Genomic DNA, 25,957 nt, shown 5'->3' on the forward strand with positions numbered 1-25,957 from the left:
ACCCAATAGAGCATCTTTGGGATGTGGTGGAACGGGAGCTTCGTGCCCTGGATGTGCATCCCACAAATCTCCATCAACTGCAAGATGCTATCCTATCAATATGGGCCAACATTTCTAAAGAATGCTTTCAGCACCTTGTTGAATCAATGCCACGTAGAATTAAGGCAGTTCTGAAGGCGAAAGGGGGTCAAACACAGTATTAGTATGGTGTTCCTAATAATCCTTTAGGTGAGTGTATATATATATACACACACACAATTTTTCACAGTTTTTTTCGTCTCACTTTTTCATATAGGACTACTTTATTTGAACTTTGAATTTTTTATGATGCTGCTGAGAGAGCTTTTATAAAGTTATCTGTCTTTCTGCTGAGCCCTAGATACAAACTTAATCATGTTTTATGTAATACACTGCAATATATGCACATTTTTTAGTTTACATAGTACAATTAATAACACAGTTTAATCATATATATAGAGGTTATATATTATATACGGACATGAAATAAGATTACATCAGCCATTGTAGGGTGTGAGATGCTACAAATGCAATATTTTTGAATAAATATGTTCCAGTATTATTCTACTGAGTTAGTTTTATGTTCTACAGCCTTTTCAAATGTCATGATTTTTTTTTGACATATGAATGCAATCATCTGTGAGAAGTGAACTGAATCGAATATATAAGGGAAATTGCATCTCAGGCTTATGAAATGATACACATCGTGCAAGGTTTGTGCAAAGACATCGGGCAAAGTTAAGCATATAAATTGGTTTGTGAAGTTTTGGTTCAGAACCCTAATTCTAACAGCATTGACATGATCTTGACCTGAAGTGCGCTTTGAAAATTTGTTTATGATGTGGTATCTTTGAAACCTACTGACTGTGTATTTGAATACCACATGTATAAACTGTCATCTCAGTGCCAGACTGATGTTTAAACAACAACAAAAGATTCTCATTGAGGTTGTTGGTCACGTATTCTATGTGAGATCAGGAGTGAAGCATTAGGCACATTTATCCCAATTTGAGAGGAATTAAACCCATTGAAGGATTTATACCATCAGACATCATCTGCAGTTCTAGATCTCGGCTGATAGAAGGTTTTGATGTTCCAGGAAGAAGTCATTATGTTTCTGTGCAAGTCTAGAGTCATTTGCAAAGTCTTTATTTTTACGCTTTAAACAAAAACACATTTACATTCTGTAGACACCTGTTACATTATGCTCAAGTGTTTTGTTGGTATTCTGGTATTAGTAGTAGTCATCTGTAATCCATGATGAGTGAATATTTAAACTAAAAAACTTTATTCCTGAAATCATACTATTAGCTGAAATAAAGATATAAATATACCGTTTGTAGCCAACCCCTCCCATACACACACATACTATGGGAACTGGCAAGTTGATGTTTTTGCCTTTTTTGAGCACTTAAGTCACTGCTCTTTTTGCCATTTTTCAAATTCTCCAAACAAATAATGCAGTACAGAAAGTGACATTCTTGTCACTACCACACAACCTGGATCCACATTTAAAATCAGTATTTGAAGTGGTCTTATCCCTCACAAACATCCCACTCAAGACAGAATGGCTCATTATGAAATGTGCTGTGTAAATAATCCCAGATCGACCGTGAGTGAGGAGCTGGTGTTTGATGTTTGGCTCCTCCGTTTCTGTGACAGTCTCTGCAAAAGAGCTTTAGCATTTGGTTCTGTGCTTTCTCTGCATTTATAATGCACTCTCAAATTTTCATTTTGAGATGAATATTGAAGAATGAAATAATTTCCCTAGAGTGCTTTGTGCCGAGCTCAGGATTATACTATTTATTATTACAGTGTTTTCTCAGCCTCTTGGAAACTAGGGAATAACACATTGCAGAAAGGTGACAGGTATTAAAACTGTTGTTGCCAGCTTTGTTTTTTAGGAGGCCTCGAATCCTTTGCAGTAGGAGAGAGACTTTATTAGCTTTATTACCACTCTGCCCACACACTGCGGTCAAACCCATTTTCGGAGGTCAGTAGTTGTTTTTTCCAGGAAGATCGTGGAGCCCAATTCGGTTCATTCAGTCCTCCTCTTTAATAATGATTTACTACATCTCCATTGGAAATTGCCTGCTCCACTAGCACATACAAATTATTTTATTCATTAATCTGTACAGAAGTGCTTCGGAGGACCAGATTTTCTACTGGAGTCGACTCGTCAGGGTGTCAGGTGAAGTCTCGATGTGGCAGTTATTCACAAAGTTTAATTTGCTTAAAATAAACGCCAACATTTAATTAGGCCCAAGAAAATAGTCATGATGGCGTATGACCAAGGTGGTTGAATTGAGAAGTGACTTGCGTCCGGTCTGTCTCCACAGAGAAGAGAACCGACAAGTCTGCGGTGTCGGGTGCCATCCGGCTGCAGATCAGCGTGGAGATCAAAGGAGAGGAGAAGGTGGCACCTTACCACGTCCAGTACACCTGTCTCCATGAGGTAAATTTCACCATGGCCTTAGTTTTGTAAAACGTGAATCCAGCACATACATTTTGGTCTGGGCTAGGGTTAGAGAGGCATAACTATTCATGGTACACCAATGTTCTACAGGAAACACTGATCTGTGTCATGTAAAGGCAGCTCAGCATATGTTACATTTGAAAGGCCTTAGTTGAAATCCAGGTTAATCAATAGGATTAAAAGACCACAGGCATTGCATGAGACTGGTGACAACTCTCTTCCCTGTTCTGCAGAACCTGTTCCACCACATGACCGATGTGCAGGGCGCAGGGGTGGTCAAGATCCCAGATGCCAAAGGAGACGACGCCTGGAAGGTCTACTTTGACGAGGTGGCCCAGGAAATCGTGGACGAGTTTGCAATGCGTTATGGGATAGAGTCCATCTACCAAGCCATGACGTGAGTTCATTGGATTTGACTCCTGCATTGAATTGATTTTGTGTAATCTATTACCTCGTCTGTGTGTGGGGGAAATTAAGCACAGTAATCTGATTGAAACAGTCGGTCATCGTTTCCAAATTAGTTAGAGGAAAAGTAATCAATGCTTCTGGTAATAAAGAATCAAGAAGCAAGCAGGTGATATGTTATTCAATAGAAGGGAACAAACAACATGATCATAGATCAGTTGAAACCATCTTCTCACTGTCATTTTTCTGTAAGCACATTTTCAAGTGAATCCTTAATTTTAATTCAATTAATGTAATAATAGTACTGTTAGACCAAAGTCCAGCAATGAAATGTGCCAGTGCTGCCTACTCCTTGATATAGATAGAAGCCCGTATCCACAAAACTGCCTCATGCTCAGAAATGCTTCTGACTGTAGGCTGCCCTCTCTCTCCTTGTAGACATTTTGCCTGCCTCTCCTCCAAGTACATGTGCCCGGGTGTGCCAGCGGTGATGAGCACTCTGCTCGCCAACATCAATGCCTACTATGCCCACACCACTGCCTCCACCAACGTGTCTGCCTCCGACCGCTTCGCTGCCTCCAACTTTGGGGTACGGTCCACTGCAGTTTATCACTGGCCCTGTGTGCACACATGCCCGTTCGCATGCCTCCGAGTACATGTGTGTCTGTGTCTCCATCTCCTCAATGCGGTCTTGCATCGGGCCACACTTCATAGTCTGTTGTTGGTTTTTGTTTGACCATTTGGGTTAAAATTAAATTAATGAGGCAGTAATTTAATCGTGATAGATGTCGTTTACCTTACTTTTACCAGATTGTTCTTGGTAATTAAATAGTCTTTGATAAAAATGTGTTCTGTTTCTGGTTAGATGGTACAATAATAAAATGCAGCCTTCCGTTCAGTGGAAACAGGTGTCTGCCTATAGATTATTAGAATTGGATTATTTATTGGTCATGACCAAGTAATAGGCATCTTTAATGATTTTATAATCCGTAAAAGTGAATCTATAGAGATACAAGTGGCACATTTTTGTAGGGGTGAATTTGTACATTAGGTTATAATTCAGTAGTTTTCTTTTTGAGTCAGACAACAGGAATGTACTTTTTCAACTGCTATCCATCATAATTAAGAGCTAAACCTAAATATTTCTCTGATCACTCTGACAACGAGAATTACACTGAATGCGATGAGGAATTTGATCCTGGAGAGCAACCAACAAAGGAGTCTCTGTAATTGAATTTACTTGTGCTTCAAAATGTCATGATTTAATTTTTTCTGATCCCCATGATCTGTCTTTTTTTTGGTTGCCCAGGGAGACTATTAATTCTCATTGTTGCAACTTACTTGACACAGAGCGTCTCCGCAATGATGAGTGATGGTGGCAGGGTTCCAGTTTGTGTTATTTTTAGGCATTGACACTGCACTCTGTGTTGTCACAAGCCTTCTGTATCTGACCTCTATGGATCTTCATCCAGGTGGAGCTTACATTAATTACCTGACAAAATCAGATCACCGTGTGTAAAGTAGTTCCTGAGTCTGGTTTAAACAACATAGGATTGATGGTTGGGATGTGGGTTCAGATAAAGAGAAGTGATTTCGGCAGTATGAGTGACCTTGTGCCTAGGGCTGTACACAACCAACAATACATGTGTCAATCACCCATGTAGACACAAACCTTGGCAGGGTGTTAAATATGCTCAGAAACTGCTTATGTTCTTTTTGCAAAAACCTTTTTTGGTGTGTGTGTGTGTGTGTGTGTGTGAAAAATATGTGGTGAGAATTGAGTGTTCAGAGTTTCTCAGAATAGGAAGGAATGACTCTTTACCCTAGATCTCATTAGTTCTGATTGATGAGCCTCCCTCTCTGCTCTGCCTCTCTCCTGAATATAAACCGGTTTCCTTCTTTTACTGATGCATGTAAACTTGAGCCCCTGCCCCAGTAATTCGTTTATCTCAAAGAACGCTGTTTTTTTTGTACTCTTTCTTTAACGACTGTGTTCTCCTGCTTTTCCTTTACCGAAACAGAAAGAGCGCTTTGTTAAGCTCCTAGACCAGCTTCACAACTCCCTGCGTATCGACCTCTCTATGTACCGGGTAAGTCAGAGCGGCCTGACACAAAATCACAGTGCAGCACTAGACCTTTGTGAGGGATTTATAGTAAATACCTTGGCATTGGTGTGATGGACTGAGTCGCATTTGAGAGCATTACAATACAGCAGAATGATGAAATGACAGTAAACCATGCTATTTATGTCCGATTCAGCAACATGGCAGCATATGTGGGAGAGACGAGCCTTAAAGACAAGTTAAATGAAGTATGAGGAAGTGTTAACCTGGTTTTTGTAGCACATCATAGGGATTTTGTTTCTCATGACAACATCTTTTAGCAGAGCTTTGAATAAATCTATCATTTTTTGTCATATATATTCAGAGATGTATCACCTTTTGGTTGTTGTATAATGTTGCTGAATTATACTGCTATAATTATACTCCTTTCATACATTTTTCTCCTACAGAACAATTTTCCAGCCAGCAGCAAGGAGAGATTACAGGACCTGAAGTCTACTGTGGATCTGCTCACCAGCATCACCTTCTTCAGAATGAAGGTAGACCTCCTGCCCTCTGGCTCGTCTCTGTATCGATCTTAATCTCTCCCACTGCTTTCCCTTCTGGTCCGCTCTGGTTCTTCTCTCTGCAGTCGGCCAGTTTATTCCTCTCTCCTGTCGGCCCTCCAGGTGTGGAATGAGGATGGATAAACTGCAGTTCTGACTCAATACCCTTAATAAAGAATCTTCATCTGTTTTTCTTAAATCTGCCATGCGTTGTTTTCAGCTGTCATGAAGGTCTTCTCTAATGGGTCTCCAGTGAGCATTAGTATCGGGTGAATTAATACCATGTCAGGGGCTGTTTATCATGCCTAAGGTAGAATTGTTCAGAATATCGGTCCTTCTGACCATCCCATGGCGGGATTGTGGTACAGCCAGTTGTGCGAGTAGTGGAGGTTCACTGAAAGTATATAAGTACAGTGTTCCACAAATCTGAAGTATTGATATGAGGTTCATGGACTCACTGGTGGAAACAGGTCTGGCCTCAGGTCTGGTCTACACTGTCGTTTTTTCCTGATTTGTTTATGATTGGTATGACCCATATCCCTCTGGACATTAAAAAAAACCTCAGTGAGGAAAGCGTCTTCATTAAGAGGTTGGTGAGAATTGCTGCTGTTCCTCTTATTGTTCCTCGTCTTTGTCCTAATAGGTGCAAGAGCTGCAGAGCCCGCCCAGGGCCAGCCAGGTGGTGAAGGACTGTGTGAAGGCCTGCCTCAACTCCACCTATGAGTACATCTTCAACAACTGCCAGGAGCTGTACAGTCGCGAGTACCAGACTGACCCTGTGAGTTGCCTGGGCAGGGCGGGGGGCCAGCAGGGTCGGACTGAAGGGTTTTTTGGAATTTCCTTGGTCTAATCTAATTCTTTTAATTAATTGAGGAAACATTAGAATCATAAGTAGATTTGCTTTCATATATATATATATATATATATATATATATGTGTGTATGCATTGTCCTGATGGAATGAGGATGTTATTATAATATTCTCTACAGATACAAGTGGGTGAAATACCATTTTGTATATGGATATCCCATTGCTATTCTTTTTCCTTCTAAAATAATGATGTTTAATGCCAATTATTGTTTTCTAATTTCAAAATTTAAACATCTCAAAGGCTGAAATTGCACTAAAGCATCGATGGGTCTGATGTCATTGTGTGACTGTCTGTGTGTGTTTTGTGCAGAATAAGCAGGAGGTGCCCACAGATGAACAGGGCCCCAGCATCAAGAACCTGGACTTCTGGCCCAAACTCATCACCCTCATAGTGTCCATCATCGAGGAGGACAAGAACTCCTACACCCCCGTGCTCAACCAGTCAGTACACCCTCTGGCCACACCTCACAGCCTCTCACAATCCCCACCGACTGTTCTCCATCTGTTTTCTCAACACTCACGAAGAGCAGTTTGTAATGAGATCTTGGTTTCACACTGAGCATGTCTGGCTCTTGTCTCCTCCGTTTGTCTTTCTCATTCTCAGTCTCTATGATAACTAGCTACGATTCACAGATATACTGACTCTCACTCATACTCTCTCTCTGACTCAAACCACCTTTCTTCCACACCCTCTGACCAGCTACATCTCGCATGTCCTCTTTTCTTTTCTCTTTCTTTTAAATCTTAACCAACTCTCTCCCCTTTTCTCTCTAGGTTTCCCCAGGAGCTGAGTGTGGGGAAGGTCAGTGCAGAGGTGATGTGGACTCTGTTTTCCCAGGACATGAAGTATGCCATGGAAGGTAGGCATGCCGGCGGTGGTCTCTGTATACTAGTGGTCTCTGGCCACACTGAGTGAAGAAATCCTCTCCCACAATTCTCTATCAGCAGTGCAAGATGCATAAGTTCAGACCAAGACTAGTTCATTTGCTTATAAAATCTTATTAAAACCATAAGAACAGTCTTTTCAAGCAACATACGTCTGTCAACAGTACACATTGGATAAAATCTAATTATGCAGTATCTTTAGACATTTGTTTGATAATCCGCAGGGAATTGAACATGTTCCTTTTGATATGCCACATATGGATAGACTTCAATAATTTATATACTCTGAGATACTTGAAGAATGAATTACATTTACCCCAGGTACTGACAAACAAAAAATAGAGGATGCTCACAATCTGATTCTTTTGTTTAGAGGATTGTGTGTTACTGGATCTGCTGGTCAGGACAATCTCCAAACTGTTGGTCAGAGAACCAGCTCGGCTAGAAAAACATTTTTTCAGTTTTGTGCATCTAACCCCATTTGTCAAAGATCATAAGGTGAACAAAGAAACCCAAGCGTTGGGAATCGCTGAGCCCTCCAAAACATCAGGCCATCGGTTCAGTTTGTCCATTGTTGCTGTCAGAACTACCCGTGTCGGCTTCCTTTCTCCATGCTGCTCATTCCTGTCCCTCTGGCTCTCAATCTTGTCTATCCTCTCGCCTTTCCTTTTACAGTCATGGATAAGATCAGTTCTTGTGACTGGCTGAGTGGTAAGGTTTTTCTTGTTAAAGTAGCGTAGGTTTGGTATAGCACTAGTGCACCATGGCTGGAGAGCATAGTTTTATTTTGTATAGAATAGTAATAATATCCCCACCCCCCTTTCATCACAGTCTTGTTGCACTTCAAATGAACATGGTGCTTTGTGAGATCGAGAGATAGCGGAGATTAACAATTAGTTCAGAAGAGACCCTTATTCCTGTGTTTTGAAATTATAAATGTGGTGTCATATTCTTATTTAGATTAATCTTTTTTTACAGTAGCTACCGCTGACCAATTTAAATTCCTAAATCTAAATTACTTTTTTTAATTGTGGTTTTAGTGTGCTGGAATTACTGCATAAGATGTTTGTGATTAATGCCTGGTAACAGCATCCAACATGAGATTTTCCATGGATGCTACTTCCAGTGAAAACGGTTAATGCAACTGCTTTGATTTAGTATGAGCTCACATTTGCAGTATTGCAGTCTGGTAGTAAATATTAGAGAGTTTGCCGTATATGGTAACTGGGTTAGATAGATATTGTTTACTACAGTTTGGTAGTTGTAATAGAACAACAGTGCTTGTATTTGTGCGCTGTTAGTTCATATGTTGTACATTTTCATTGTTTTCTCATCTTGTGTTCTGCCATGTTGTGTTTTGTTTTTTTGCCTCCACTTCTCTCTTTCTCTCTCACTCCCCATTCTCCACTCTTTCTGGTGGCCGTCCTAATTTCCATTCAAGCCCCTGCCGTGTTTTCCATCCGCAAAGTCCAGTTCTATGGCGGTAAGAGAGCCCCATAAGCCCAGCTCGCCCATCCCACAATCCTCCACTGATGAATGCCCTTTTCAATCACAGCAGCATTCGGCACTTCTCCGCACTCCGCCTCCCAAGTGCTTCAGATTGGCTATGCATCAACACCGCGAAAGGCGATCAATCGGAGAACATATTTTGACTTTGTAGAGCACCTTTTCATTCTGAGTAGCCTGTTAAAATGCTGAAGCATGATTTATGTATCAGGCCACAGCACTTATGTAAAACGTAGTATAATAGAAGAGTACAGGTAATAGAAAGTATAAACAAGGATAAATACATTGATTAGTTGCCTTTTTCAAACAATCTAAGTGGAAATTATATCCGAAGACCGAGACTTCACGTGTTGCTGTCTTTAATATGCATAAAATAAATCAAGACGTATGTGTGTGGTGGGTTGTTACTTTAATACCAGCTCACCAGATGCACCCATTTCTCTAAAGATTGCAGTCCCCAAAGCATCCAGAAAAGAGCCTTTTGTAGTTCACCCGTAATGAAGACTCTGGGTTTCCCCTGATGTCTTTGCGTCTTGGGAAATTAAGTGTGCTGACATGGAGGGATGAGAGCAGTTTATCCTGCAGTTTCTTTCATACATGGTATATGCAGAAGATCACATGGAATTGGGGTCCACTAGTGTGCATAAACTATTGAAACACAATATAAGGGATGACACTTGTAACTTAAAGCCAAGCAATTACTTTACAACCTCATTTGAGTTTAAATCACTTAATTTGCAATCAGGTAAACACTGTAATGAATGAATGTAAACAACACCTGTTGTTCCCAGACTTTCTTGTAGTTAAATAATTAATTAGTACTAAGCTGATGCAGGATTGTCATGAAAGTGCTGCGATGTCATAGTCTCCATTGCAACCTTGAATATTAGTGGACAGCCGTTGCAAGGTGTCTGTGTTCAGCACGTGGGTTGTAGCCGTTTAAATTAGAGTAAAGCGAAGCAAAAGTATCTAGCCTGAAAACCAGATTTGTGTGAGCAGAGAAGTGGGTTTCACCTCTGGCAACATCAAGTCTAGGAAGAAAAATCACATCTCCGGTGATATGATTGTGCCAAAGCTTCTCAGGCACACTGTGACAGTCCTAGAAGGCTGTAAGAAAGGTTTAAAACTGATTCTGAAGTGATTGGCTTTAAGAGGGGGGACTATGACAGAGAGGAATTGTGACTGGTTGAAAAGCCTCTCATTAGCTGTAGCTTTCCATCAGGGATAAGAGATACATATTTCTGCTGTGCTATTCAGGGATCTCTTCTTTCTCTTCTCCCTCTCCCTCTCTGCGTCTTCCCCTCAGTGGTTCTGCTCATTAACAGAAGCAGCTCCGGGCTCATCTCGCCCAATCTTACCACTGGCTGCTTGGCAACTCCCCTATAGAGTCATTAGCATAACGGCAATGGGGGGGGGGATCTGAGTGATTGGACTTTGTAGGGCTATAATTCATAAATATTCTAAAATCATGAAATGCCATAAAAACACATTTTCCATTGCTTACTTATGATTAGAATGGATCTTTTTTTCTTCTTTTTTTGTGTAATTAGATTAAAATGTCAATAAATAATTGTAATTCATTGACCATGCTGTAAATTAGCTTTAAAGATCTATAGCTGCCCTGAGTTCTTGTAATAGTGTTTATCATTCACATTTATTTCTAAAACATCATTACTTTAATTGTCTTCCCTGTATTTAGAAAGACAAGTATTTTTATTTTTATTATTTTATTGCTCCCAAATTGCAAACATGTTGGGTTAGTGTACAAACATCGTTTCCTGTAAACACGCTTGCCGATATTGGTGGAAGGACGAAGGGGGTCGTTACAGACAATGACACCAGTAATTGATACTGCGCTCTCCTTCAACACAACTCATGACCACTGGTGTGCATGCTGGATTTGCAGGAATTAAAGAAAATCCCTGTATTTGTAGTCAAACAGAGGGAAAAATTAGAACATGCTCTCAAGGGAGCGTCTGTATTTGTTCTCCCTGTGCCAGCACTAATCTCCCTACTGCCGCCTATTAAAAGAGTGGGCAGAATCGCTTCAGACTGAGCCGCTCTTCCTGCGCATCCAGGGCCTTGTGTTTCAAGCTGATAGGTTGTCATTATTGAAACCACAGTCCTCAGGAACAGGTTACTAGAGTGCACTGCACATCCTTGCCTGGAAGGGACTCAAGGAAAGATTCCTGCTCGGTATACAAGCCAGCCCTCTCCGTAGACGAAAAGCTGATCTAAACACAAAACATGGTTATGTTATTATAATTTGTTTTCTTTTAATCTTCCACAGTATAAACACATTCTCTCTCTCTCTCTCTCTCTCTCTCTCTCTCTCTCTCTCTGCCACACTTGAATATTAATTATATTAATTAATGTATTGCTCTTTAGAGAGAATAGGCTATATGAATATATACACATCATCAAAGGGTCTGTTACATCCCTTACAGAAATGTAAACACACTACCGTAAAGAGGACCACGCCTGTCACACAGCCTGTGTTCATTTGATCTTCAGTGGAGATGCATGCGTCTGCAGGGCCAGAGCGTTGTGTAAGAATCTGAAAATCCAGTGTCAACTGTAAAAACACTAATTGTAATTCATAAGTTAGATAATCTTTTTTTTTGTATGCGATGACTGAACCACTTCAGCAGCTCACAATCAGACACTGGCACTATGCTGCTTGAATGATGAGGTTTCCTTGTTCAGATGTGGACCCCCTGAGATGAGTTCTCTCGGGCCACCCGTTTAGCGGTTCCTCTCTTGGCTCACGTGTTGTTCTTGTCCCCAGAGCACGAGAAGCACCGGCTCTGTAAGAGTGCGGACTACATGAACCTGCACTTCAAGGTCAAGTGGTTGCACAACGAGTACGTCAAGGACCTGCCTGCCCTCAAGGCCATCGTGCCAGAGTACCCCGCGTGAGTCGCTATGCCTCCGGTTCTCTCTGGGCCCTCTCTTGCTCTCCGAGTGTTGTTATTATTTTGTGAATTTCATTACTAGCAGGCTGGCACACACATGAAAACAAACAGATTTTGTAAGTATCTCCTCGTCCGCGACTGCAGTTCAGTGTCTGTGTATATGAGTGTCATAAGTCTTAGGTTGGACCATTTAGCAGAAACATTTCTTTGTATGTCTGCATGATTGAGCATAGCTACAGAATTGAAGCGGTTTCATTTTCTTTCTCTCTGGAACTCATTCTGTGTCTCTCGGTTGATCCATGGGTCTCCTCTGTCTGCAGGTGGTTTGAACAGTTTGTGTTGCAGTGGCTGGATGAGAACGAGGAGGTGTCTATGGAGTTCATGCACGGGGCCTTGGAGAGAGATAAGAAGGATGGGGTGAGTGGGTGAAAACCAGAGCCCATTAAATAAGCCCAGGTGTCCTCTAAGGACTAGGCAGGGGAGCGTGGCTGTTCTGAAGTGAGCTATCGTGCCAGAAAACACTTGTTTTCATTCTAGAGTCATGGTTTGCCAATGTATGTTTTATATTATTTTTATTTTATTAGGATACATTTTAATAACCGATACACATACTCAGAAGTAAGACATTGTCATACATTATGCAGATGTTGCCTTTAGTTTTATGTAGATCAGGGGTTCCCAAAGTGCGGCCCGGGGGCCAAATGCAATGCTTGAGGATGTTTGGTGCAGCCCTCCAAAGCCAACCTTCAACCACCCCTTTTCTGAAGCTTTTCTGTATTTTTACACTTTGACAAATTTTACATGTAATTTGGGGGAAAATAATAATACAACAATTCAAGTTAATAAATGTTCCCTAATAGAAATGTATAGGAAATAAAATCGGTGGTTCATTTTCTACTGTGGCCCCCCCATCCCATGCAACCTCGGGAAATTGGCCCTCCATCACCAGACATTGGGAACCCCTGATGCAGATGATACATTTTATACTTTTAATATTATATTTTTATAATTTTATTTTATACTATAATATAATTTTATACTTTAATAACTATAATTTAGTGATTCAATTTATTCCATTTCATCTGGGTTATGAAATGGCTATGGTTATACTTTGTAAGTAACATTTTCACTAATTTGTCAAAAATTTGTATTCAAACAGTTTTTGTTGGTGGTATTGCTTAATATTCATATTAATCTGTTTTAAGAGAACAGCATGTTATGTGAATCAAATCTAATTTAATAAAAATGTTCAAAGGCATGTGGCTTTGTTTTAATTAGTTGATTGAATTTGCTAATGCAGAAACTTTGTATGCTGTACATTTTTTTTGAGTTGCACAATTAGTAAACAAAATAAAATGCATACATAAACACACCTCTGTTTAGTTAATTGAAAACGCATTAGGGATGGACAGTGCTTTGGTGGCCGTCCTGACCCCGCGCTGTCCCCCTCAGTTCCAGCAGACGTCGGAGCATGCCCTGTTCTCCTGCTCCGTGGTGGACGTGTTCACCCAGCTCAACCAGAGCTTTGAGATCATCAAGAAACTGGAGTGTCCCGACCCCTCCATCGTGGGTCACTACAACCGGCGCTTCGCCAAGGTAACCTGACTGTGCGCTGCTGGCAACTCACTGGCAGGGTCCGTTGAGTCGGGTCGCCCTACTTGGAGGCATGACTTCACTTCTTTGTACAGCAAGGGGTTGAAGTGATGCTAAAAATAATTCAATCCAGAGAACAAATCAAAGCATGAATTATAAAATGGATTTTCACATTCACAGTTATGTTCTGCTTTGCTACATTGGATGTAGACTTTAATTTGAATCAAACATCATGTTCTGTGATGGTTTCTCTATTTTGTCTATAGCCCACGTTGGCTTTCATCTACTGCTTATCTGGAATTGTGTGTATTTCATGTTGTTCTTCATGTTATGTTTTTAATTACTTTTGGTCAGTGTGTTTGTTTCGGTGTAAGTGATTGATTAACCTGTTGGCAGAAAGCTTTGTAAAGGTTGAAGATGATGGGAAGAAGAATCCAAGTGAAATATATTGGGATTGCACCCTACTGTAGGAAATCTGGTGCAGCCTTTAAAATTGTAAAAAAACTGATACACATTTATTTTATCGGTGCAGTTTTTGCCAGAATAGCTACTTATGGGCTTTAAAGTACCCCAGAAAACAACAGAATATCAGGTATGCTAATGACAATAATTACAATGCATAATACAAACCACTCCTTCCTGGTTCTCTAATTCCCAGAGGTAATCACGGCTCTGCTTAGTAATTATTATTTTAGACATACTTTCTCATCAAAAGACTAATTCACAGTTAGTCATATGAAATATTCATATGCTAGAGATAGCGATCACATTTATTTCCAGCAGTTAGCAGCAAGACATAAAGGAGAGATAAGGGTGGTGAAGAAATGTGGCCTGTCGGAGGAATTTAATAATTTACATGGTCTAATGCATTTCACACTGAAATTAATGGCAGGATTTGGAGCTGTGTAGGATTTGACAGATTGAATGATCAGCTTTTTCTCGTCAGAATTGGTTGCAAGTCACAGTTGTGCTCCACAGGTTCTTTTGCCATCCATCCAGTCTGCCATGGCAATTTGTGCTTTTAGAAAGAACAATAAAGTCAGACAAAGACAGTAATTCTGTTTTGCTGGTTCTGTTTGTTGAAAGTGTCTGTTGATGCCATTATTACTGTAGTGGATTCTAAGTTAAAACATCTAATAATAGAGTGAATGTTCCCTGTCTGTGGGGTTTGAGGCTTCAACTGTGTAATTTTGGACAAAAGTTACTGATGCTTTTTCATCACATGCCCACCAAGAGAAAGCAGATACTCACAGAGGAAGGTTTATATGCCTAAAATAATTTTCTAGCCACTAGTCTTGTAAACATCCATAAACATCATAAAAGAGTCTGAGAAAACCTGACTTTTCATTTGTGATTTTCTTTGCAACCCTGAACCTGCACAATACAGCCCTTCAGTCTGTTCACGTTCTGCACATTTATAATTGAGGCAGCAAACAAAAGTGAGTAGAACTGCGGTTTGATTGGGGTCTGGTTCTCAGATCCACATTTAATTTTTTCTCCTTTCCCCACAGACCATCGGCAAAGTGTTGATGCAGTACTCTGACATTGTGGCCAAGAGCTTCCAGTCCTACTGCTCCAAGGAGAAATTAGTGAGTCCGCTGCCTATATCACCATACCTGACCACTGTCCAGTAGGAACAAACACATTTCATCACCTAATAACTAGATGGAGACATAGATAAGTAAAAAATAACAAAAGAAAATATGTACAGGGACCGTGCCATTTGGGTGTGTTTCTCTCACACATCTTTCTCTCCCCAGCCCTGCATTCTCATGAACAACATCCAGCAGCTGCGTGTCCAGTTGGAGAAGATGTTTGAAGCCATGGGCGCCAAGCAGGTGAGCATAGACACAGGAGGAGGGTGGGGATGGATAGCCCGGCCATGACAAATACCAAAAGGCATCTTTTAAAACAGTATCCTTCAGTCCTTGGCTGCTAATGGCCTCCACATATGTTTCCCTACAGAACAGAACCAGCCATCTGCCAGTAGGATTTAATTTTTGTCACAATTTTTTGTCTTTCTTTCCATGTGTACATTGTCACCCTGTAGGTCCGGTTGATTTGTATAAAAGCCTAATAATCACTGACACCTGTAGGGCAACCTCCTACAGCCTGAGCCTGTGGAAGAACTTCTCTGATGCCTAGAAAATATGTGTCAAAGCAGCAGTCATTATTATTATTATTATTATTATTATTATTATTATTATTATTATTTTATTTATTTATTTATTGTCAGAAGCCTTACAAAGGCCAGTGCAACTTACAAAATATAAGCGCAATACAATACAGTGCAGTACAAGGCATAACATATTACAAATTCCAATTCACATAATACAGTGCAATTCAATGCATAATACATTTTACAATTTCCAATGTACACAAGTGTATACAATATAGGAGGTCTTATATCTAACAATCATGTTAAACAAAGAATACTGTGGTCCTTCCTCTCCCAATAAGAAATACGAGACAATACGATATATATGAAGTACCTGGCAGAATGAATCCTGGTTAGAGTATACTATCCAAAATCAAACTAATTTCCCGTGAAGAAGGTTAGAGGGAGTCCGGTGGAAACATTAATAGAAAACTGTTAATAATATAGGCTTCTCCCTACATTTTTCAACTTTGATTACTCATTAGGGACTATTAATTGGCTAACTTAGAACCCTGCTTTAGTGGGTGTCAGTATATCCACCCAACCAGTGCTTAAGTATTTGGGTTTCATATCAGCTTTGCAAAAAGCAGCTTCCAACTCGAACGTAAAGAGTGTCCGTCAGCAGAAACTTTTTTTTTTTCTCTCTCATAATCACCATTGCCTTATAGTCACAATTCTTGGAGATAGACCGGTCCGCATCACTATCATAGGGGATGGCCTCAAGAGCAGCCCACATAAAGAACTGCATCAGAGCCACCTCAGAAATGAATTCATTGTTCACTGTGTTATTTCATTACCAATCTTTGAACACTGGTCAAGTGGTTTAGCATCATATGGCCATGGTCACTTAGGGGTCACTCCTCCTGAACAGTTTTATTTGTTCAGTTTGTGATTGACCCCCACGTTTACTGATAATACTGTTGCGATGTGGGTGGCCCTCTTGGTCAGGGGTAATTTTAGTTCACTGACCAAGACCAGTGAGCAGTTCTGAAAATGTGCCCATGAATAAACTGAGGCCAATTCTGTTTCTCCAGCCAGGCGGTGACAGAGTGCTTTCTTTATTGTCCAGGGCTGTGAGATATGAGATATCCTAGCCTGCAGTTTGTCTGTGTATGGGTTAGCATACAATAGGACTGAATAGCCAGCCCCTTCCATACAGCCTAAACAAAAACAGAGCCTTTGCAGTCACAGGGGTTATGTAACCCACACACAACTGCATACACAAAATACTGTATTGATGTGTGCCTGTTCCGATTTCTGCAACAGTGCAGTCTGTATCACCATGGTCTTTAACGTAGTCTCATAACATTAAATACCATTTCTAGATATCATTAACGTATGTGAAGTACCTGTATTCAACATATTTAACTGCAGGTTTTTCTGTTGCTGTCTGTTCACCTTGTAGGGATGGCTTATAAACATAATGTATGTTCCTCAACTCATATTTTAAATTGGTTTGTATAAATCCTGCTTTATGGAAATGTGGCACATAGCTTATAGATTGCCACCTGTTTGTATGTCAATTCGTACAGTGACACATAACTATAGGTGTTAAGGGATTTATAAATGTCTTTATTGGTATACTGATTGTTTAATCATTTTCTCCTCTGAACAAACAGGAGGAAAAGGTGGGTGAGATTAGAGTTGAGCGGATCCCTTAGCTAGAGGAGAAGCTGCAGACCTGCTCTGTCACATTAGCATCACTGCTCACCTGACCTCTGACCTCTGACTCCTAATCCCTCAACTGCATCTCAGCTGAACAGTAGTACTGTGGAATAGACACAGGACTCTTGGCTTCATCCTATAGAGTTGAAGAGGTGAAATTGTGTACATCTATGCCTTTTCTGAAAGTCAAACCAAAACCAAAACAGTCTGTTATAAATGCGTGGTCTCTGGGATGCAGCAGAGGTATCCAGGTAGACCAATCACTGAGCACTGTAGAGCCAGATTAGTTTGTAGTGTAGCCTGTGAACAAAGTGGCCACTGAACCTGTAGAAGCACAGTGAATAGATCATAGTCCGATATAATGATGCCATTCGGCTTTCCATCCTCCAAAATAAAAAAATAAAATGACAATTCTATCTTTCCTGTACTTCACTAGTTGGAAGAGAAAGAAGAAAAGGTGGGTGTGTTCATCTCGCTGGGGAGACGGTTCCTCCTCTCTAGAATCTGGATTCACCGAGATGCATCGCGAAGGTGTTATTAGCCGTGTCAAGACGGCTCTCATCTTGTTCTCATTGGCAGGCAGTGACGAGGATACTCTGAGTCTCTGAAGGGCTTTTCATGTCAAGATGTACGGAGGAGAGCGTTATGTTCTGTCCCGTCACACTGTGGGCAGAGAGCATTCGATCAAGTACCATGGGTGAAATGGCTTTAATGCTCTCTGTGGAATGCAGGCACATCAGTTTCCAAATGAAGCCTTTAGACTAAATGTTTTTACCTCCATTTAATGCAAGGCTACTTTTTTTACAAGAATAGTTTTAATTTTGAAAAGCACTGTGTTGAATGGCCAGAGAAGTATATGGACAAGCGATTGCTTTACTCTTACAAGCTTTAATAATAGAAGCCTGTATTTCTAACAAAATCAAAACAGCTTTGAATATTCATGTATTTCTGTGAATGGGTTCTGAAACAGATACAGTACAGTAAGTTTGCCGTGTGGGGACAGCTGGGTAGCTCTGTGCTCTGCTCTCCAGCAACACAAAACAAAAATCCATCAATAACAGTTTACTTGAAGCGGGTCTTAAGGACGCCTTTTCATTTTAATCCTCCAGGCTGATTTTGTATTCCTTTTACAGCTGAAAAACAAAACAAAAAATCTGTTGAATTCTAAATCTCTCTCTCCCCCCGACCCTTTAGCCGGAAGATAGCGAAGAGAAGGTGGGTTTGATGGTAGCTGTGAGACGTCCTAAGATTATGCTAGTTTGTAGAGTGCAACCCAAACATTGGTGTGATGTATAGAGACATTGTCATTGGAATCGGCATATTGGTCAGGGAGGCCAAATAAAAAATGCCCGTGATGAGAGTGCACACAGTCAGCATGTGGTCTGAATGAAGAGTCCCTTAGGACATCTCAGCACTGCTCATGGGGACCCGAACGACAGATCTGAGACACACTGGTTTGATTTATCCTCAGCAGATCACTTTTTATGGCAGTGGTTGCCAGCGACAATTGTGCTGTGAAGGTGCAAACGAAGTGTAAAGTGTAAATCATGAGGATGTGCTTTTTGTTGTTACTCCTGTTGAGAATTTGACCTGCCATGTTAACTAGTTATGTTTTTAACCGTCTACTAAAAGGGCTCTTTATGTTGATTTGCTAGACATGCAGAGGAGCTGTAGTAGTATTGTACCACACTCATTAGGATTTGCTTGCAGGATTTCGTTTTTTAGTTAGAATGAGAAATGATCTTGACAGAAGCAACACCACAGACCCACCGATACGGCTCTATTACAGTCTGTGTTGTATGTGTTGCTGACACTGCATTTCACAACAAAGCACTTCACTCTCCTATTTCTTTACTGTAATACTCAGTAGGAAGTATTTACTCACGTCCAACTGGAAGTGATTTCTGCAATAAATGAGTGTAAGAAGGAACATATCTTTCATGGATATCACAGTAAGATGGTCACAGCAGTAGTCTCCATCTAATAAAGTGAAAGAAATCCTATATTGTGTTAACTAGGAATTAAAATATCTATATCTATATAGTTGCTGCAATGGATTCAAGGACCACATTATTTCAGAAATAATGCTCACTGGTTATTTGCCCAAAATAAAAGTAAAAACCTCCTTCATCTCTTCTTTTTTTCACCCCATCGTTAGTCCGAAGATACGGAAGCAAAGGTGAGATTAGAGGGGAAATGGTGAGCCCTGAGTTGTTTGCTAGACTGCAGACTGTAGCCCAGCTTCCTCATATTGCTATCCATGTACTCATCTCTCATCCCTCACTTCCCACCCCTCCACTGCATCCCAAATAGGTCACGTCATTCCCATCTTGTCCCTCCTTCTAGGGGCAAATACTGTGTTATGGTTCAAAATAAGACGCTCTATTATAGTGATTCCCTTCCTATGGTAAAAAAGAGACGTAAACATCACCAATTGCCCATCCCAGAGCTAGTCTTTTGCTGTAGTGAGTTACTGTGCTTCCTTCCTTAGCACTGGTATTGTACTAGCTCACACCTCCTCTCTTAATAACGACTCATCAATTTATTTTGGAAAATCTTTCTCCTTTGTAAACCAGGTTTGCTCCTGTGTAAATTGTTCCATCCAGATTTGTGTTGTTTTAGTTTAGCCTGTACAACATGAGGCTTGCAGGAGGACTGCTGTGCTAATATGACTACAAAGATTTTAAATTATGAGATGCGAAGCCTAATTTTGGGGCTTGTCTGGCCAGGGAAATGGATTACTGAGCCACTGTAGTAGATGGGTTTGACAGTAAATTAAGGCAGAAGATCTAAAGAAAGGAAAGAAACTCTAAGACACAGCTGACATGTGAAAATAGGCAATCATTTCTTTCTCCAGGTTGAAAATAAAGCGGTTATGCGAGTGGTAGGAGTGATCATGTAGAGACGGTGATTTGAGCTGGCCTTTTTTTTATTATTATTTCTTTTTCTCAGAGCAACAGCTGTGGTCTGCAACTGTTACTTTGGAAAAGGTGCTATTTTGAAACACTGATTGCTTTTGATGCAGTGTGTACAATTTTTCAGGCCAGACTACGAAGTATATATCAATTTAAGATTTGAGGAAATGGTTTGATTTTTTTTTTTTTAAAGGAGAAGAGGAACACAATTTAAATTTCCATTTCCAAGTACAAATAGTTTTCATTAACCTTATGGTATTTAAACAACATAAAACAAAATTGTTTTTTTCCTACTCATTAGCCAGCAGATACAGAAGAGGAAATGGGTTTAAAACAGCAGAGAAAAGGCCCTGAAACATTAAGTTTAGTGTCTGAGAATTCACTGCTCAGGAAACGGAGGGCTGTATGATTTAATTAAAGTATATCGGAGAGAGTCATTACTGCAAATTTACTTCTGCATCCAGTGTATTCACAAAGAAATAGCTACTTAAGGCTCAAACTCTTCGGTTGTTTTCATATCCCTTGTCACTTGTGCATTTTTTACACGTCCTAGACTTCAGGGCTGAATGATTTATAAAGATGCAAAAACGAGAGGGTAGTTTTGATGAAGCCCAGTGATGCGTGGTTAAGTTTGGCTCTCAGGCTTCACTTATCCTTTTCTCATGCCAGCAGCTGAGAGTGCAGGGGGTGAGCTGGCAGGTCTGTGAAGGTGTATACTGAACAAACATGATGGGGGGGGGGGCAACCAAATTACATGAGTGTATATAAAGATGTGGAGGAAATCACTCTCTTCTCCACAGTTTTGAGAGCTTGGTTGGAGTTGCTGCTTCACTGAATGTTCTATAATGGAACCCTAGTCATAGAACTAGAAGGTTTGCCTGAATAAAACTGTAGAAACCACAGTGAGCACTTGAATGAATAATTTTGAACCTCTTTTCTCCCCCTTATTAGTCCGAAGATAAGGAGGCGAAGGTGAGATTAGTGCTAGTGAACCTCCTTCCATCAACCTGCCCTGAGACCTCACCTCTCATCCCTTTACTGCATTCCTGCCGGGCCACAGTGCTGCACGGCGTTGCCCCCCTCTGGTCAAGCATTAACATGCAACCTTTCAGGTTCCATGCATGAGGAAAAAAAAATGTTAAGCTTCTAGTGCAGTATGTGAAACTAAGTCCATTGCTTGTAGGTTTCAAAAGTTAATTCAAAAGTATAATGCTTTACACTGTTGCCAATCATTTTTGCTGGTTGTGCAGACATAAATGGTCCCCACAGTTACCTTAAGAAAGTGGGGAGAGGATTATGTTTACTTCAGTTTCCAGTAGAAAGTCAGCTAGTATGTTGATGACCTTTGAAATTTAGTTTTGGGTTCTTTCCCTTTAAATAAATCTCCCTCTTTCTTTTCTCATCCTCATTAGCCTGACAACAAAGAGGACAAGGTGGGCTTGGGGGAGATGTGCCATAATTCTATGATGTTGTTTGCTCTGATTTAGTTTAGTTTGTTAAAGGTTAATACTCTTGCCATATGAAGACACACACACAGCCATGACAGTAAATCACTAGGAGTTATTTAGCGTTTCTCTAGAAGTGATCTTGATTCAGTAGACTGTTTTGTTTTAGTCTCTAGCAGCTGATGCAGTTTGTTTGGTGTTAGCAGTTCAGTTGCTTCACGTTGATTTCCTCTTCATGATCATCAAACTCCCACGCCAGTTCACATTCCTGTGGGACTTTTTAACTACTGTTCTTTTCTTCTTCTTCAGTCTGAGAAAAATGAGGCAAAGGTGCGTCTATTAAGCAGTGTGAAATGACATTTGTTTCAGCTACAGTAGTTTATAGACAGAAATCTCCCTAGCTTTCTCCCTTAGACCATCAATCAGTTAGTCATCATCTGTATTTCACCAACTTAAATCATGTGAGTACAAAGGCCAGTCTGGGCCAAGAAACGAATTAACAATACTCATTTTGTAATAGTTTTTTGCTTCTTCAGGTTATTAATGCTTAACAAAAACATGAAAATATATGAATTGCCTTATTTACTTATTTGTACTGCACAGAATACAAATTATAAACCACATTTTAAATTATGAAATGAAAGTAATGAAAGCAGAAGTACAGGCTTCCTAGATTTAAGGCTTTTAAATCAGTTTAAATCTCCTTTCAAAACTAACTCAAGTGACTTCTTGGATCACTGCCTCTTTTGACAACTGGTTATTTATTTCCAATATGAGTCATACATTTTTATTTTATTTTTTCCCCTAATACATGGATTCTGGTCAAAACAAGAGCAAACCTCCCCCTCCATTTTAACATCCATTTGCCTCTAAGACGCTAGAAACTATATATATATATATATATATATATATATATATATATATATATATATATATATATATATATATATATATATATATATTATTATTTTATTATTATTATTAGTATTTTTTTACTCAAATGTTAGAACAACCAGCACATCAAGTGAATTAGTTTAAGGATGCCAGGCTTGGGAGGGAAATGTATTTTGCTAATTTGAAGAAAGCCTTTGAGACTACAAAACATTGGAGAAGGACTTGGAATATTCCACATTTGTATTCGAGTTTCAAGGACAGTAACATAATATATGTGATGCAAGTGCTTTTACGCCAGTATTGCTGAGTGGAAATGATTGTGCATCAGGGTCATTCCTCTTAACACCCACTAACAATATACGGTGTTTAACTGTCTCCCCATTCCATCAACCCTCTTTTTCCTCGCTGTCATTAGTCAGAAGACAAGGAGGTGAAGGTGAGATTCGAGACTCTGTCATCCCTGTACTTCTGACCTTTGAACTCTCCCCTCTCACTGATGTAATGTATCAAGGACTGGGCCACACCACTGCTTTGTTGCCCCCTGTTGTACAAACACAGATCCTTAGTTCTCCCAGGTCCCTAGTTCAAATCCATTGAACTGGCATTGAAATCAATATTGAGAGAATGCATTTTGAAGGTGCAGCCTGTCTGAAAAAATGTGATCAGTCCCACATTGACCCCCAAAACATTGCTAGCATAACAGCATCAAATCAATCACTATTATTATGTTTTTTTTGGGCATTATATATTTTTCATTCATTTTAAAATGTTGTCTATAAGCAAAGAAAACGCCCTTTTGTCAAGCAACCAGGAATCTAATATAACCATGTCCACGTACAGAAAACTCAAACTTAAACTTTAAGAAGCTTCATCCTTATATTTTCATTTTTTCATCCTCATAAGACGGAAACCAAGATGAAAAAGGTGGGTTGAATTGGAACTTGGCTGTAGTTAGGTTTTCTGGACTCGTTTTGACAATAAATCATAATTGTTAGTCAGATGAACAGAGAAACAAACCTTGCTTTCTATTGTTCTGAAAGTGCTATAAAGTTCATGTGTGTTAAATTGTGGTAAGGAGAAACTTACAGGGGTTTTGTAGTATTGCCCATTTATTACTTATCACTTGAAATTAATATTGTTCAGTTGCCCATGCAGCATGGTGGACAGTCCCCACCTATTAATCCTGTACAGTTTGTAAGGCACTCATACATATTATTTAAAATGCAAACTTATTTAAGCTCAAGCTTTTGAAGATACAGAAATCATGACTATTAAAAGTTTCCCTGTGGTGAACAACTGTACAGAACATGTGCAATCATCGAACAAAGGAATTCATATTCAGCGATTTCTTTTGATTATATTTGAAAATATGAACCCCTTTTTTCTCCCTCTCATTAGTCCAAAAATATGGAATCCAAGGTGGGTTTGAATTTAGCTCTCCAGTCTGTTAGTCTGTAGAAATGAGGCCTCCTCCCTCAGACTGTAATCGATTTTGATAGTCAATTAAGAGAAGTTAGGTCTGGTAGTAACATTTTGATGTCTATTAATGTCTTTATTAGTGGTGGGATGAATGCAGCTGTTACTTTGGGTTCTTGAATTGCCATAATGAATTAAACTCCAGTTTGGATTATCTTTTAGCTAAGTTCATCTAAAGCTAATTGAATAATTACCCTAGTTAAGCAGTCTTAAGCAGGTGGTTATTCCGAGAGTCGTACAAATCTGTAGGATTGTTGCCAATGAACTTGAATGCTGAGAGAAAGACGCTGATGCAGTCCAGCTGGTGAAACAACTACTTTTCTATCAGACCTTTAACACTGCTCTGTTCCTCGGGCAGTTCTGGTTTTGTTTCTGACTTGATTTCTTTAACATATTCTACATAATTAAAATTGAGTGCGTGCCAAACTGTGCCTTAATGTCGCTCTAGACACCAACTAAAAATGCTTAATGAAATAGACTTTGAAGAAGTGAAAACTGAATTTTATTTTCATTTTTACCCCCCCATAAAGCTGGAAGTCAAGACCAAGAAGGTGGGATAATTAGATCTGAGGGTCAAGTTGAAGACAGCTCTAGTTTTTTTGACCAGAAAAAAATATTTGTAGCGTTCACTGCTGGAATGAAGAAACTGATCCTCATTAAAAAGCCAGCACGGAAAACAAAGACTGATCTTTAACTGCCTAAGTTTCTTCCCTCCAGTAGATAGGCATTAACATGCGTAGAGATGAGCATTATTAGTGTGACAAAAGATTCTGTAGATGGTGTTTTGTGTGAGTGTGTTCATCAGATCTTGTTTGGCTTTGTAGTAGCCTGTGTGTTGCTTCAGCAAAATAAATGCCACAATTGTTTTCTTAATAATAATAGTATCACTATATGTAACACTTAATGTCAGCTCCAAGACTTAAATCTAACTGTAACCCTGTGCCACTTTCACTGCCATGGCTTATGCTCTTGTAAAAAGAAAAAACTGAATATATTTAAGTTTTTGTTAAGTTTTACACTATCTGGAAAGGAAGAAAGTCTTCCAGTTCAGTGCAGTTTTGAGCTTTTCCCCCAGGCAGACATCCTGTTTATGTAACTGGAGTCTTGGAGACTTGCAAATGATGCTCATCTGTTTCTTAGATGGATTGCTCCTACATTAAGTGTATGTGGTTGGCATGAGTTACAATTGAGCTGGCTTAATTGTTTATATAGAAAAGAAATAAAGACTTGGCATTGTGGTTAAACAGAGTCTGTGGAAACCAGTACACTCCTAATAAGCAGGTGTCAGTGTTTATCAATGGCCAACCAGAACAAAGTCAAAGCAGTGGGTAATATAGGTGAGATCATTAGAAGAAAGGGAGTAGCAGTGAATGAGTTTTATCCGAGAAACCCATTTCAGCCTTGAGAATAAAGACTTGGACACCTGTGGAGTCTTCAGGTTATAATTGGATCCAATTAAGAAACTAACATCAATCCTTTTCTGCAGCATTAACATCTCCTAATTAAACATTCATTAGAGAGGGCAGCTGTTTAGAACAGGCAATTAATTGAGAACGAAATGTTTATTTGCAGTGTTAATACTGGCACTTATTAGAATATAAGGTCCCACATTGTTTCTTGGCATTCCTCTCTATCTGATTGTTATTTATTTATACTGCATATAATCAGTATATTATATTGCTAAAATTAAATGTTCTTTTAACTAGAAGATGCTTTTATTTACCTTTGCAGATAGAAGCAAACTATAAATGGACAGATTTGAAGAAACCCCAAACAGCAACGATGCTTTGTTCTTTTTACACAATGGAAAATAAACTCCAAAAATCATTTGCATCTCACAGGATCCACTGCTGTGTCGGCGGTGTCGCTGTATCTATTATTACTCTGTGTGCCGTGACAGCAAATCACAGGAGGCGGAATGGGACTCTGGAGCAACTTGAACAATAAGAGACAAGTCCTAACTAAAGTGAATTCCTCTTTTCTCCCTTCTCTCTGCCTCTCCCGTCCACACGCCTGTGTTTCCCTGTTGGCAGCTGGACCCCGATGCCAGCGACATCCTGAATGAGCTGCAGGTGAAGCTGAACAACGTGCTCGATGAGCTGAGCACTGTCTTCGGGAACAGGTGGGT

At 39.8% G+C, this 25,957-nt stretch overlaps 1 protein-coding gene and 1 long non-coding RNA gene across 4 annotated transcripts in view; both read left to right on the forward strand.

The window, feature by feature from the left end:
- Positions 1–25,957, forward strand: part of unc13bb (unc-13 homolog Bb (C. elegans)) — a 191,330-nt gene that overhangs the window by 151,499 nt on the left and 13,874 nt on the right. For all 3 annotated transcript variants that reach the window (XM_066710678.1, XM_066710679.1, XM_066710680.1), the window contains 14 exons: positions 2,358–2,473; positions 2,728–2,891; positions 3,338–3,488; positions 4,921–4,989; positions 5,412–5,501; positions 6,151–6,285; positions 6,688–6,818; positions 7,152–7,237; positions 11,557–11,683; positions 12,004–12,100; positions 13,136–13,279; positions 14,788–14,865; positions 15,037–15,114; positions 25,863–25,951. In XM_066710678.1, coding sequence (XP_066566775.1) covers positions 2,358–2,473; positions 2,728–2,891; positions 3,338–3,488; positions 4,921–4,989; positions 5,412–5,501; positions 6,151–6,285; positions 6,688–6,818; positions 7,152–7,237; positions 11,557–11,683; positions 12,004–12,100; positions 13,136–13,279; positions 14,788–14,865; positions 15,037–15,114; positions 25,863–25,951 — 1,555 coding nt within the window. The remainder of the gene's footprint in view (positions 1–2,357; positions 2,474–2,727; positions 2,892–3,337; positions 3,489–4,920; positions 4,990–5,411; positions 5,502–6,150; positions 6,286–6,687; positions 6,819–7,151; positions 7,238–11,556; positions 11,684–12,003; positions 12,101–13,135; positions 13,280–14,787; positions 14,866–15,036; positions 15,115–25,862; positions 25,952–25,957) is intronic.
- On the forward strand, positions 17,030–25,852 carry LOC136754655 (uncharacterized). Its single transcript, XR_010817581.1, has 9 exons — positions 17,030–18,314; positions 19,258–19,278; positions 20,966–20,986; positions 21,427–21,447; positions 21,769–21,789; positions 22,769–22,789; positions 23,257–23,277; positions 23,752–23,772; positions 24,360–25,852. It is a non-coding gene; the product is annotated as an uncharacterized LOC136754655 (long non-coding RNA).

Source organism: Amia ocellicauda, chromosome 8 (genome assembly GCF_036373705.1).
Source record: "Amia ocellicauda isolate fAmiCal2 chromosome 8, fAmiCal2.hap1, whole genome shotgun sequence".
Taxonomy (NCBI): Eukaryota; Metazoa; Chordata; class Actinopteri; order Amiiformes; family Amiidae; genus Amia; species Amia ocellicauda.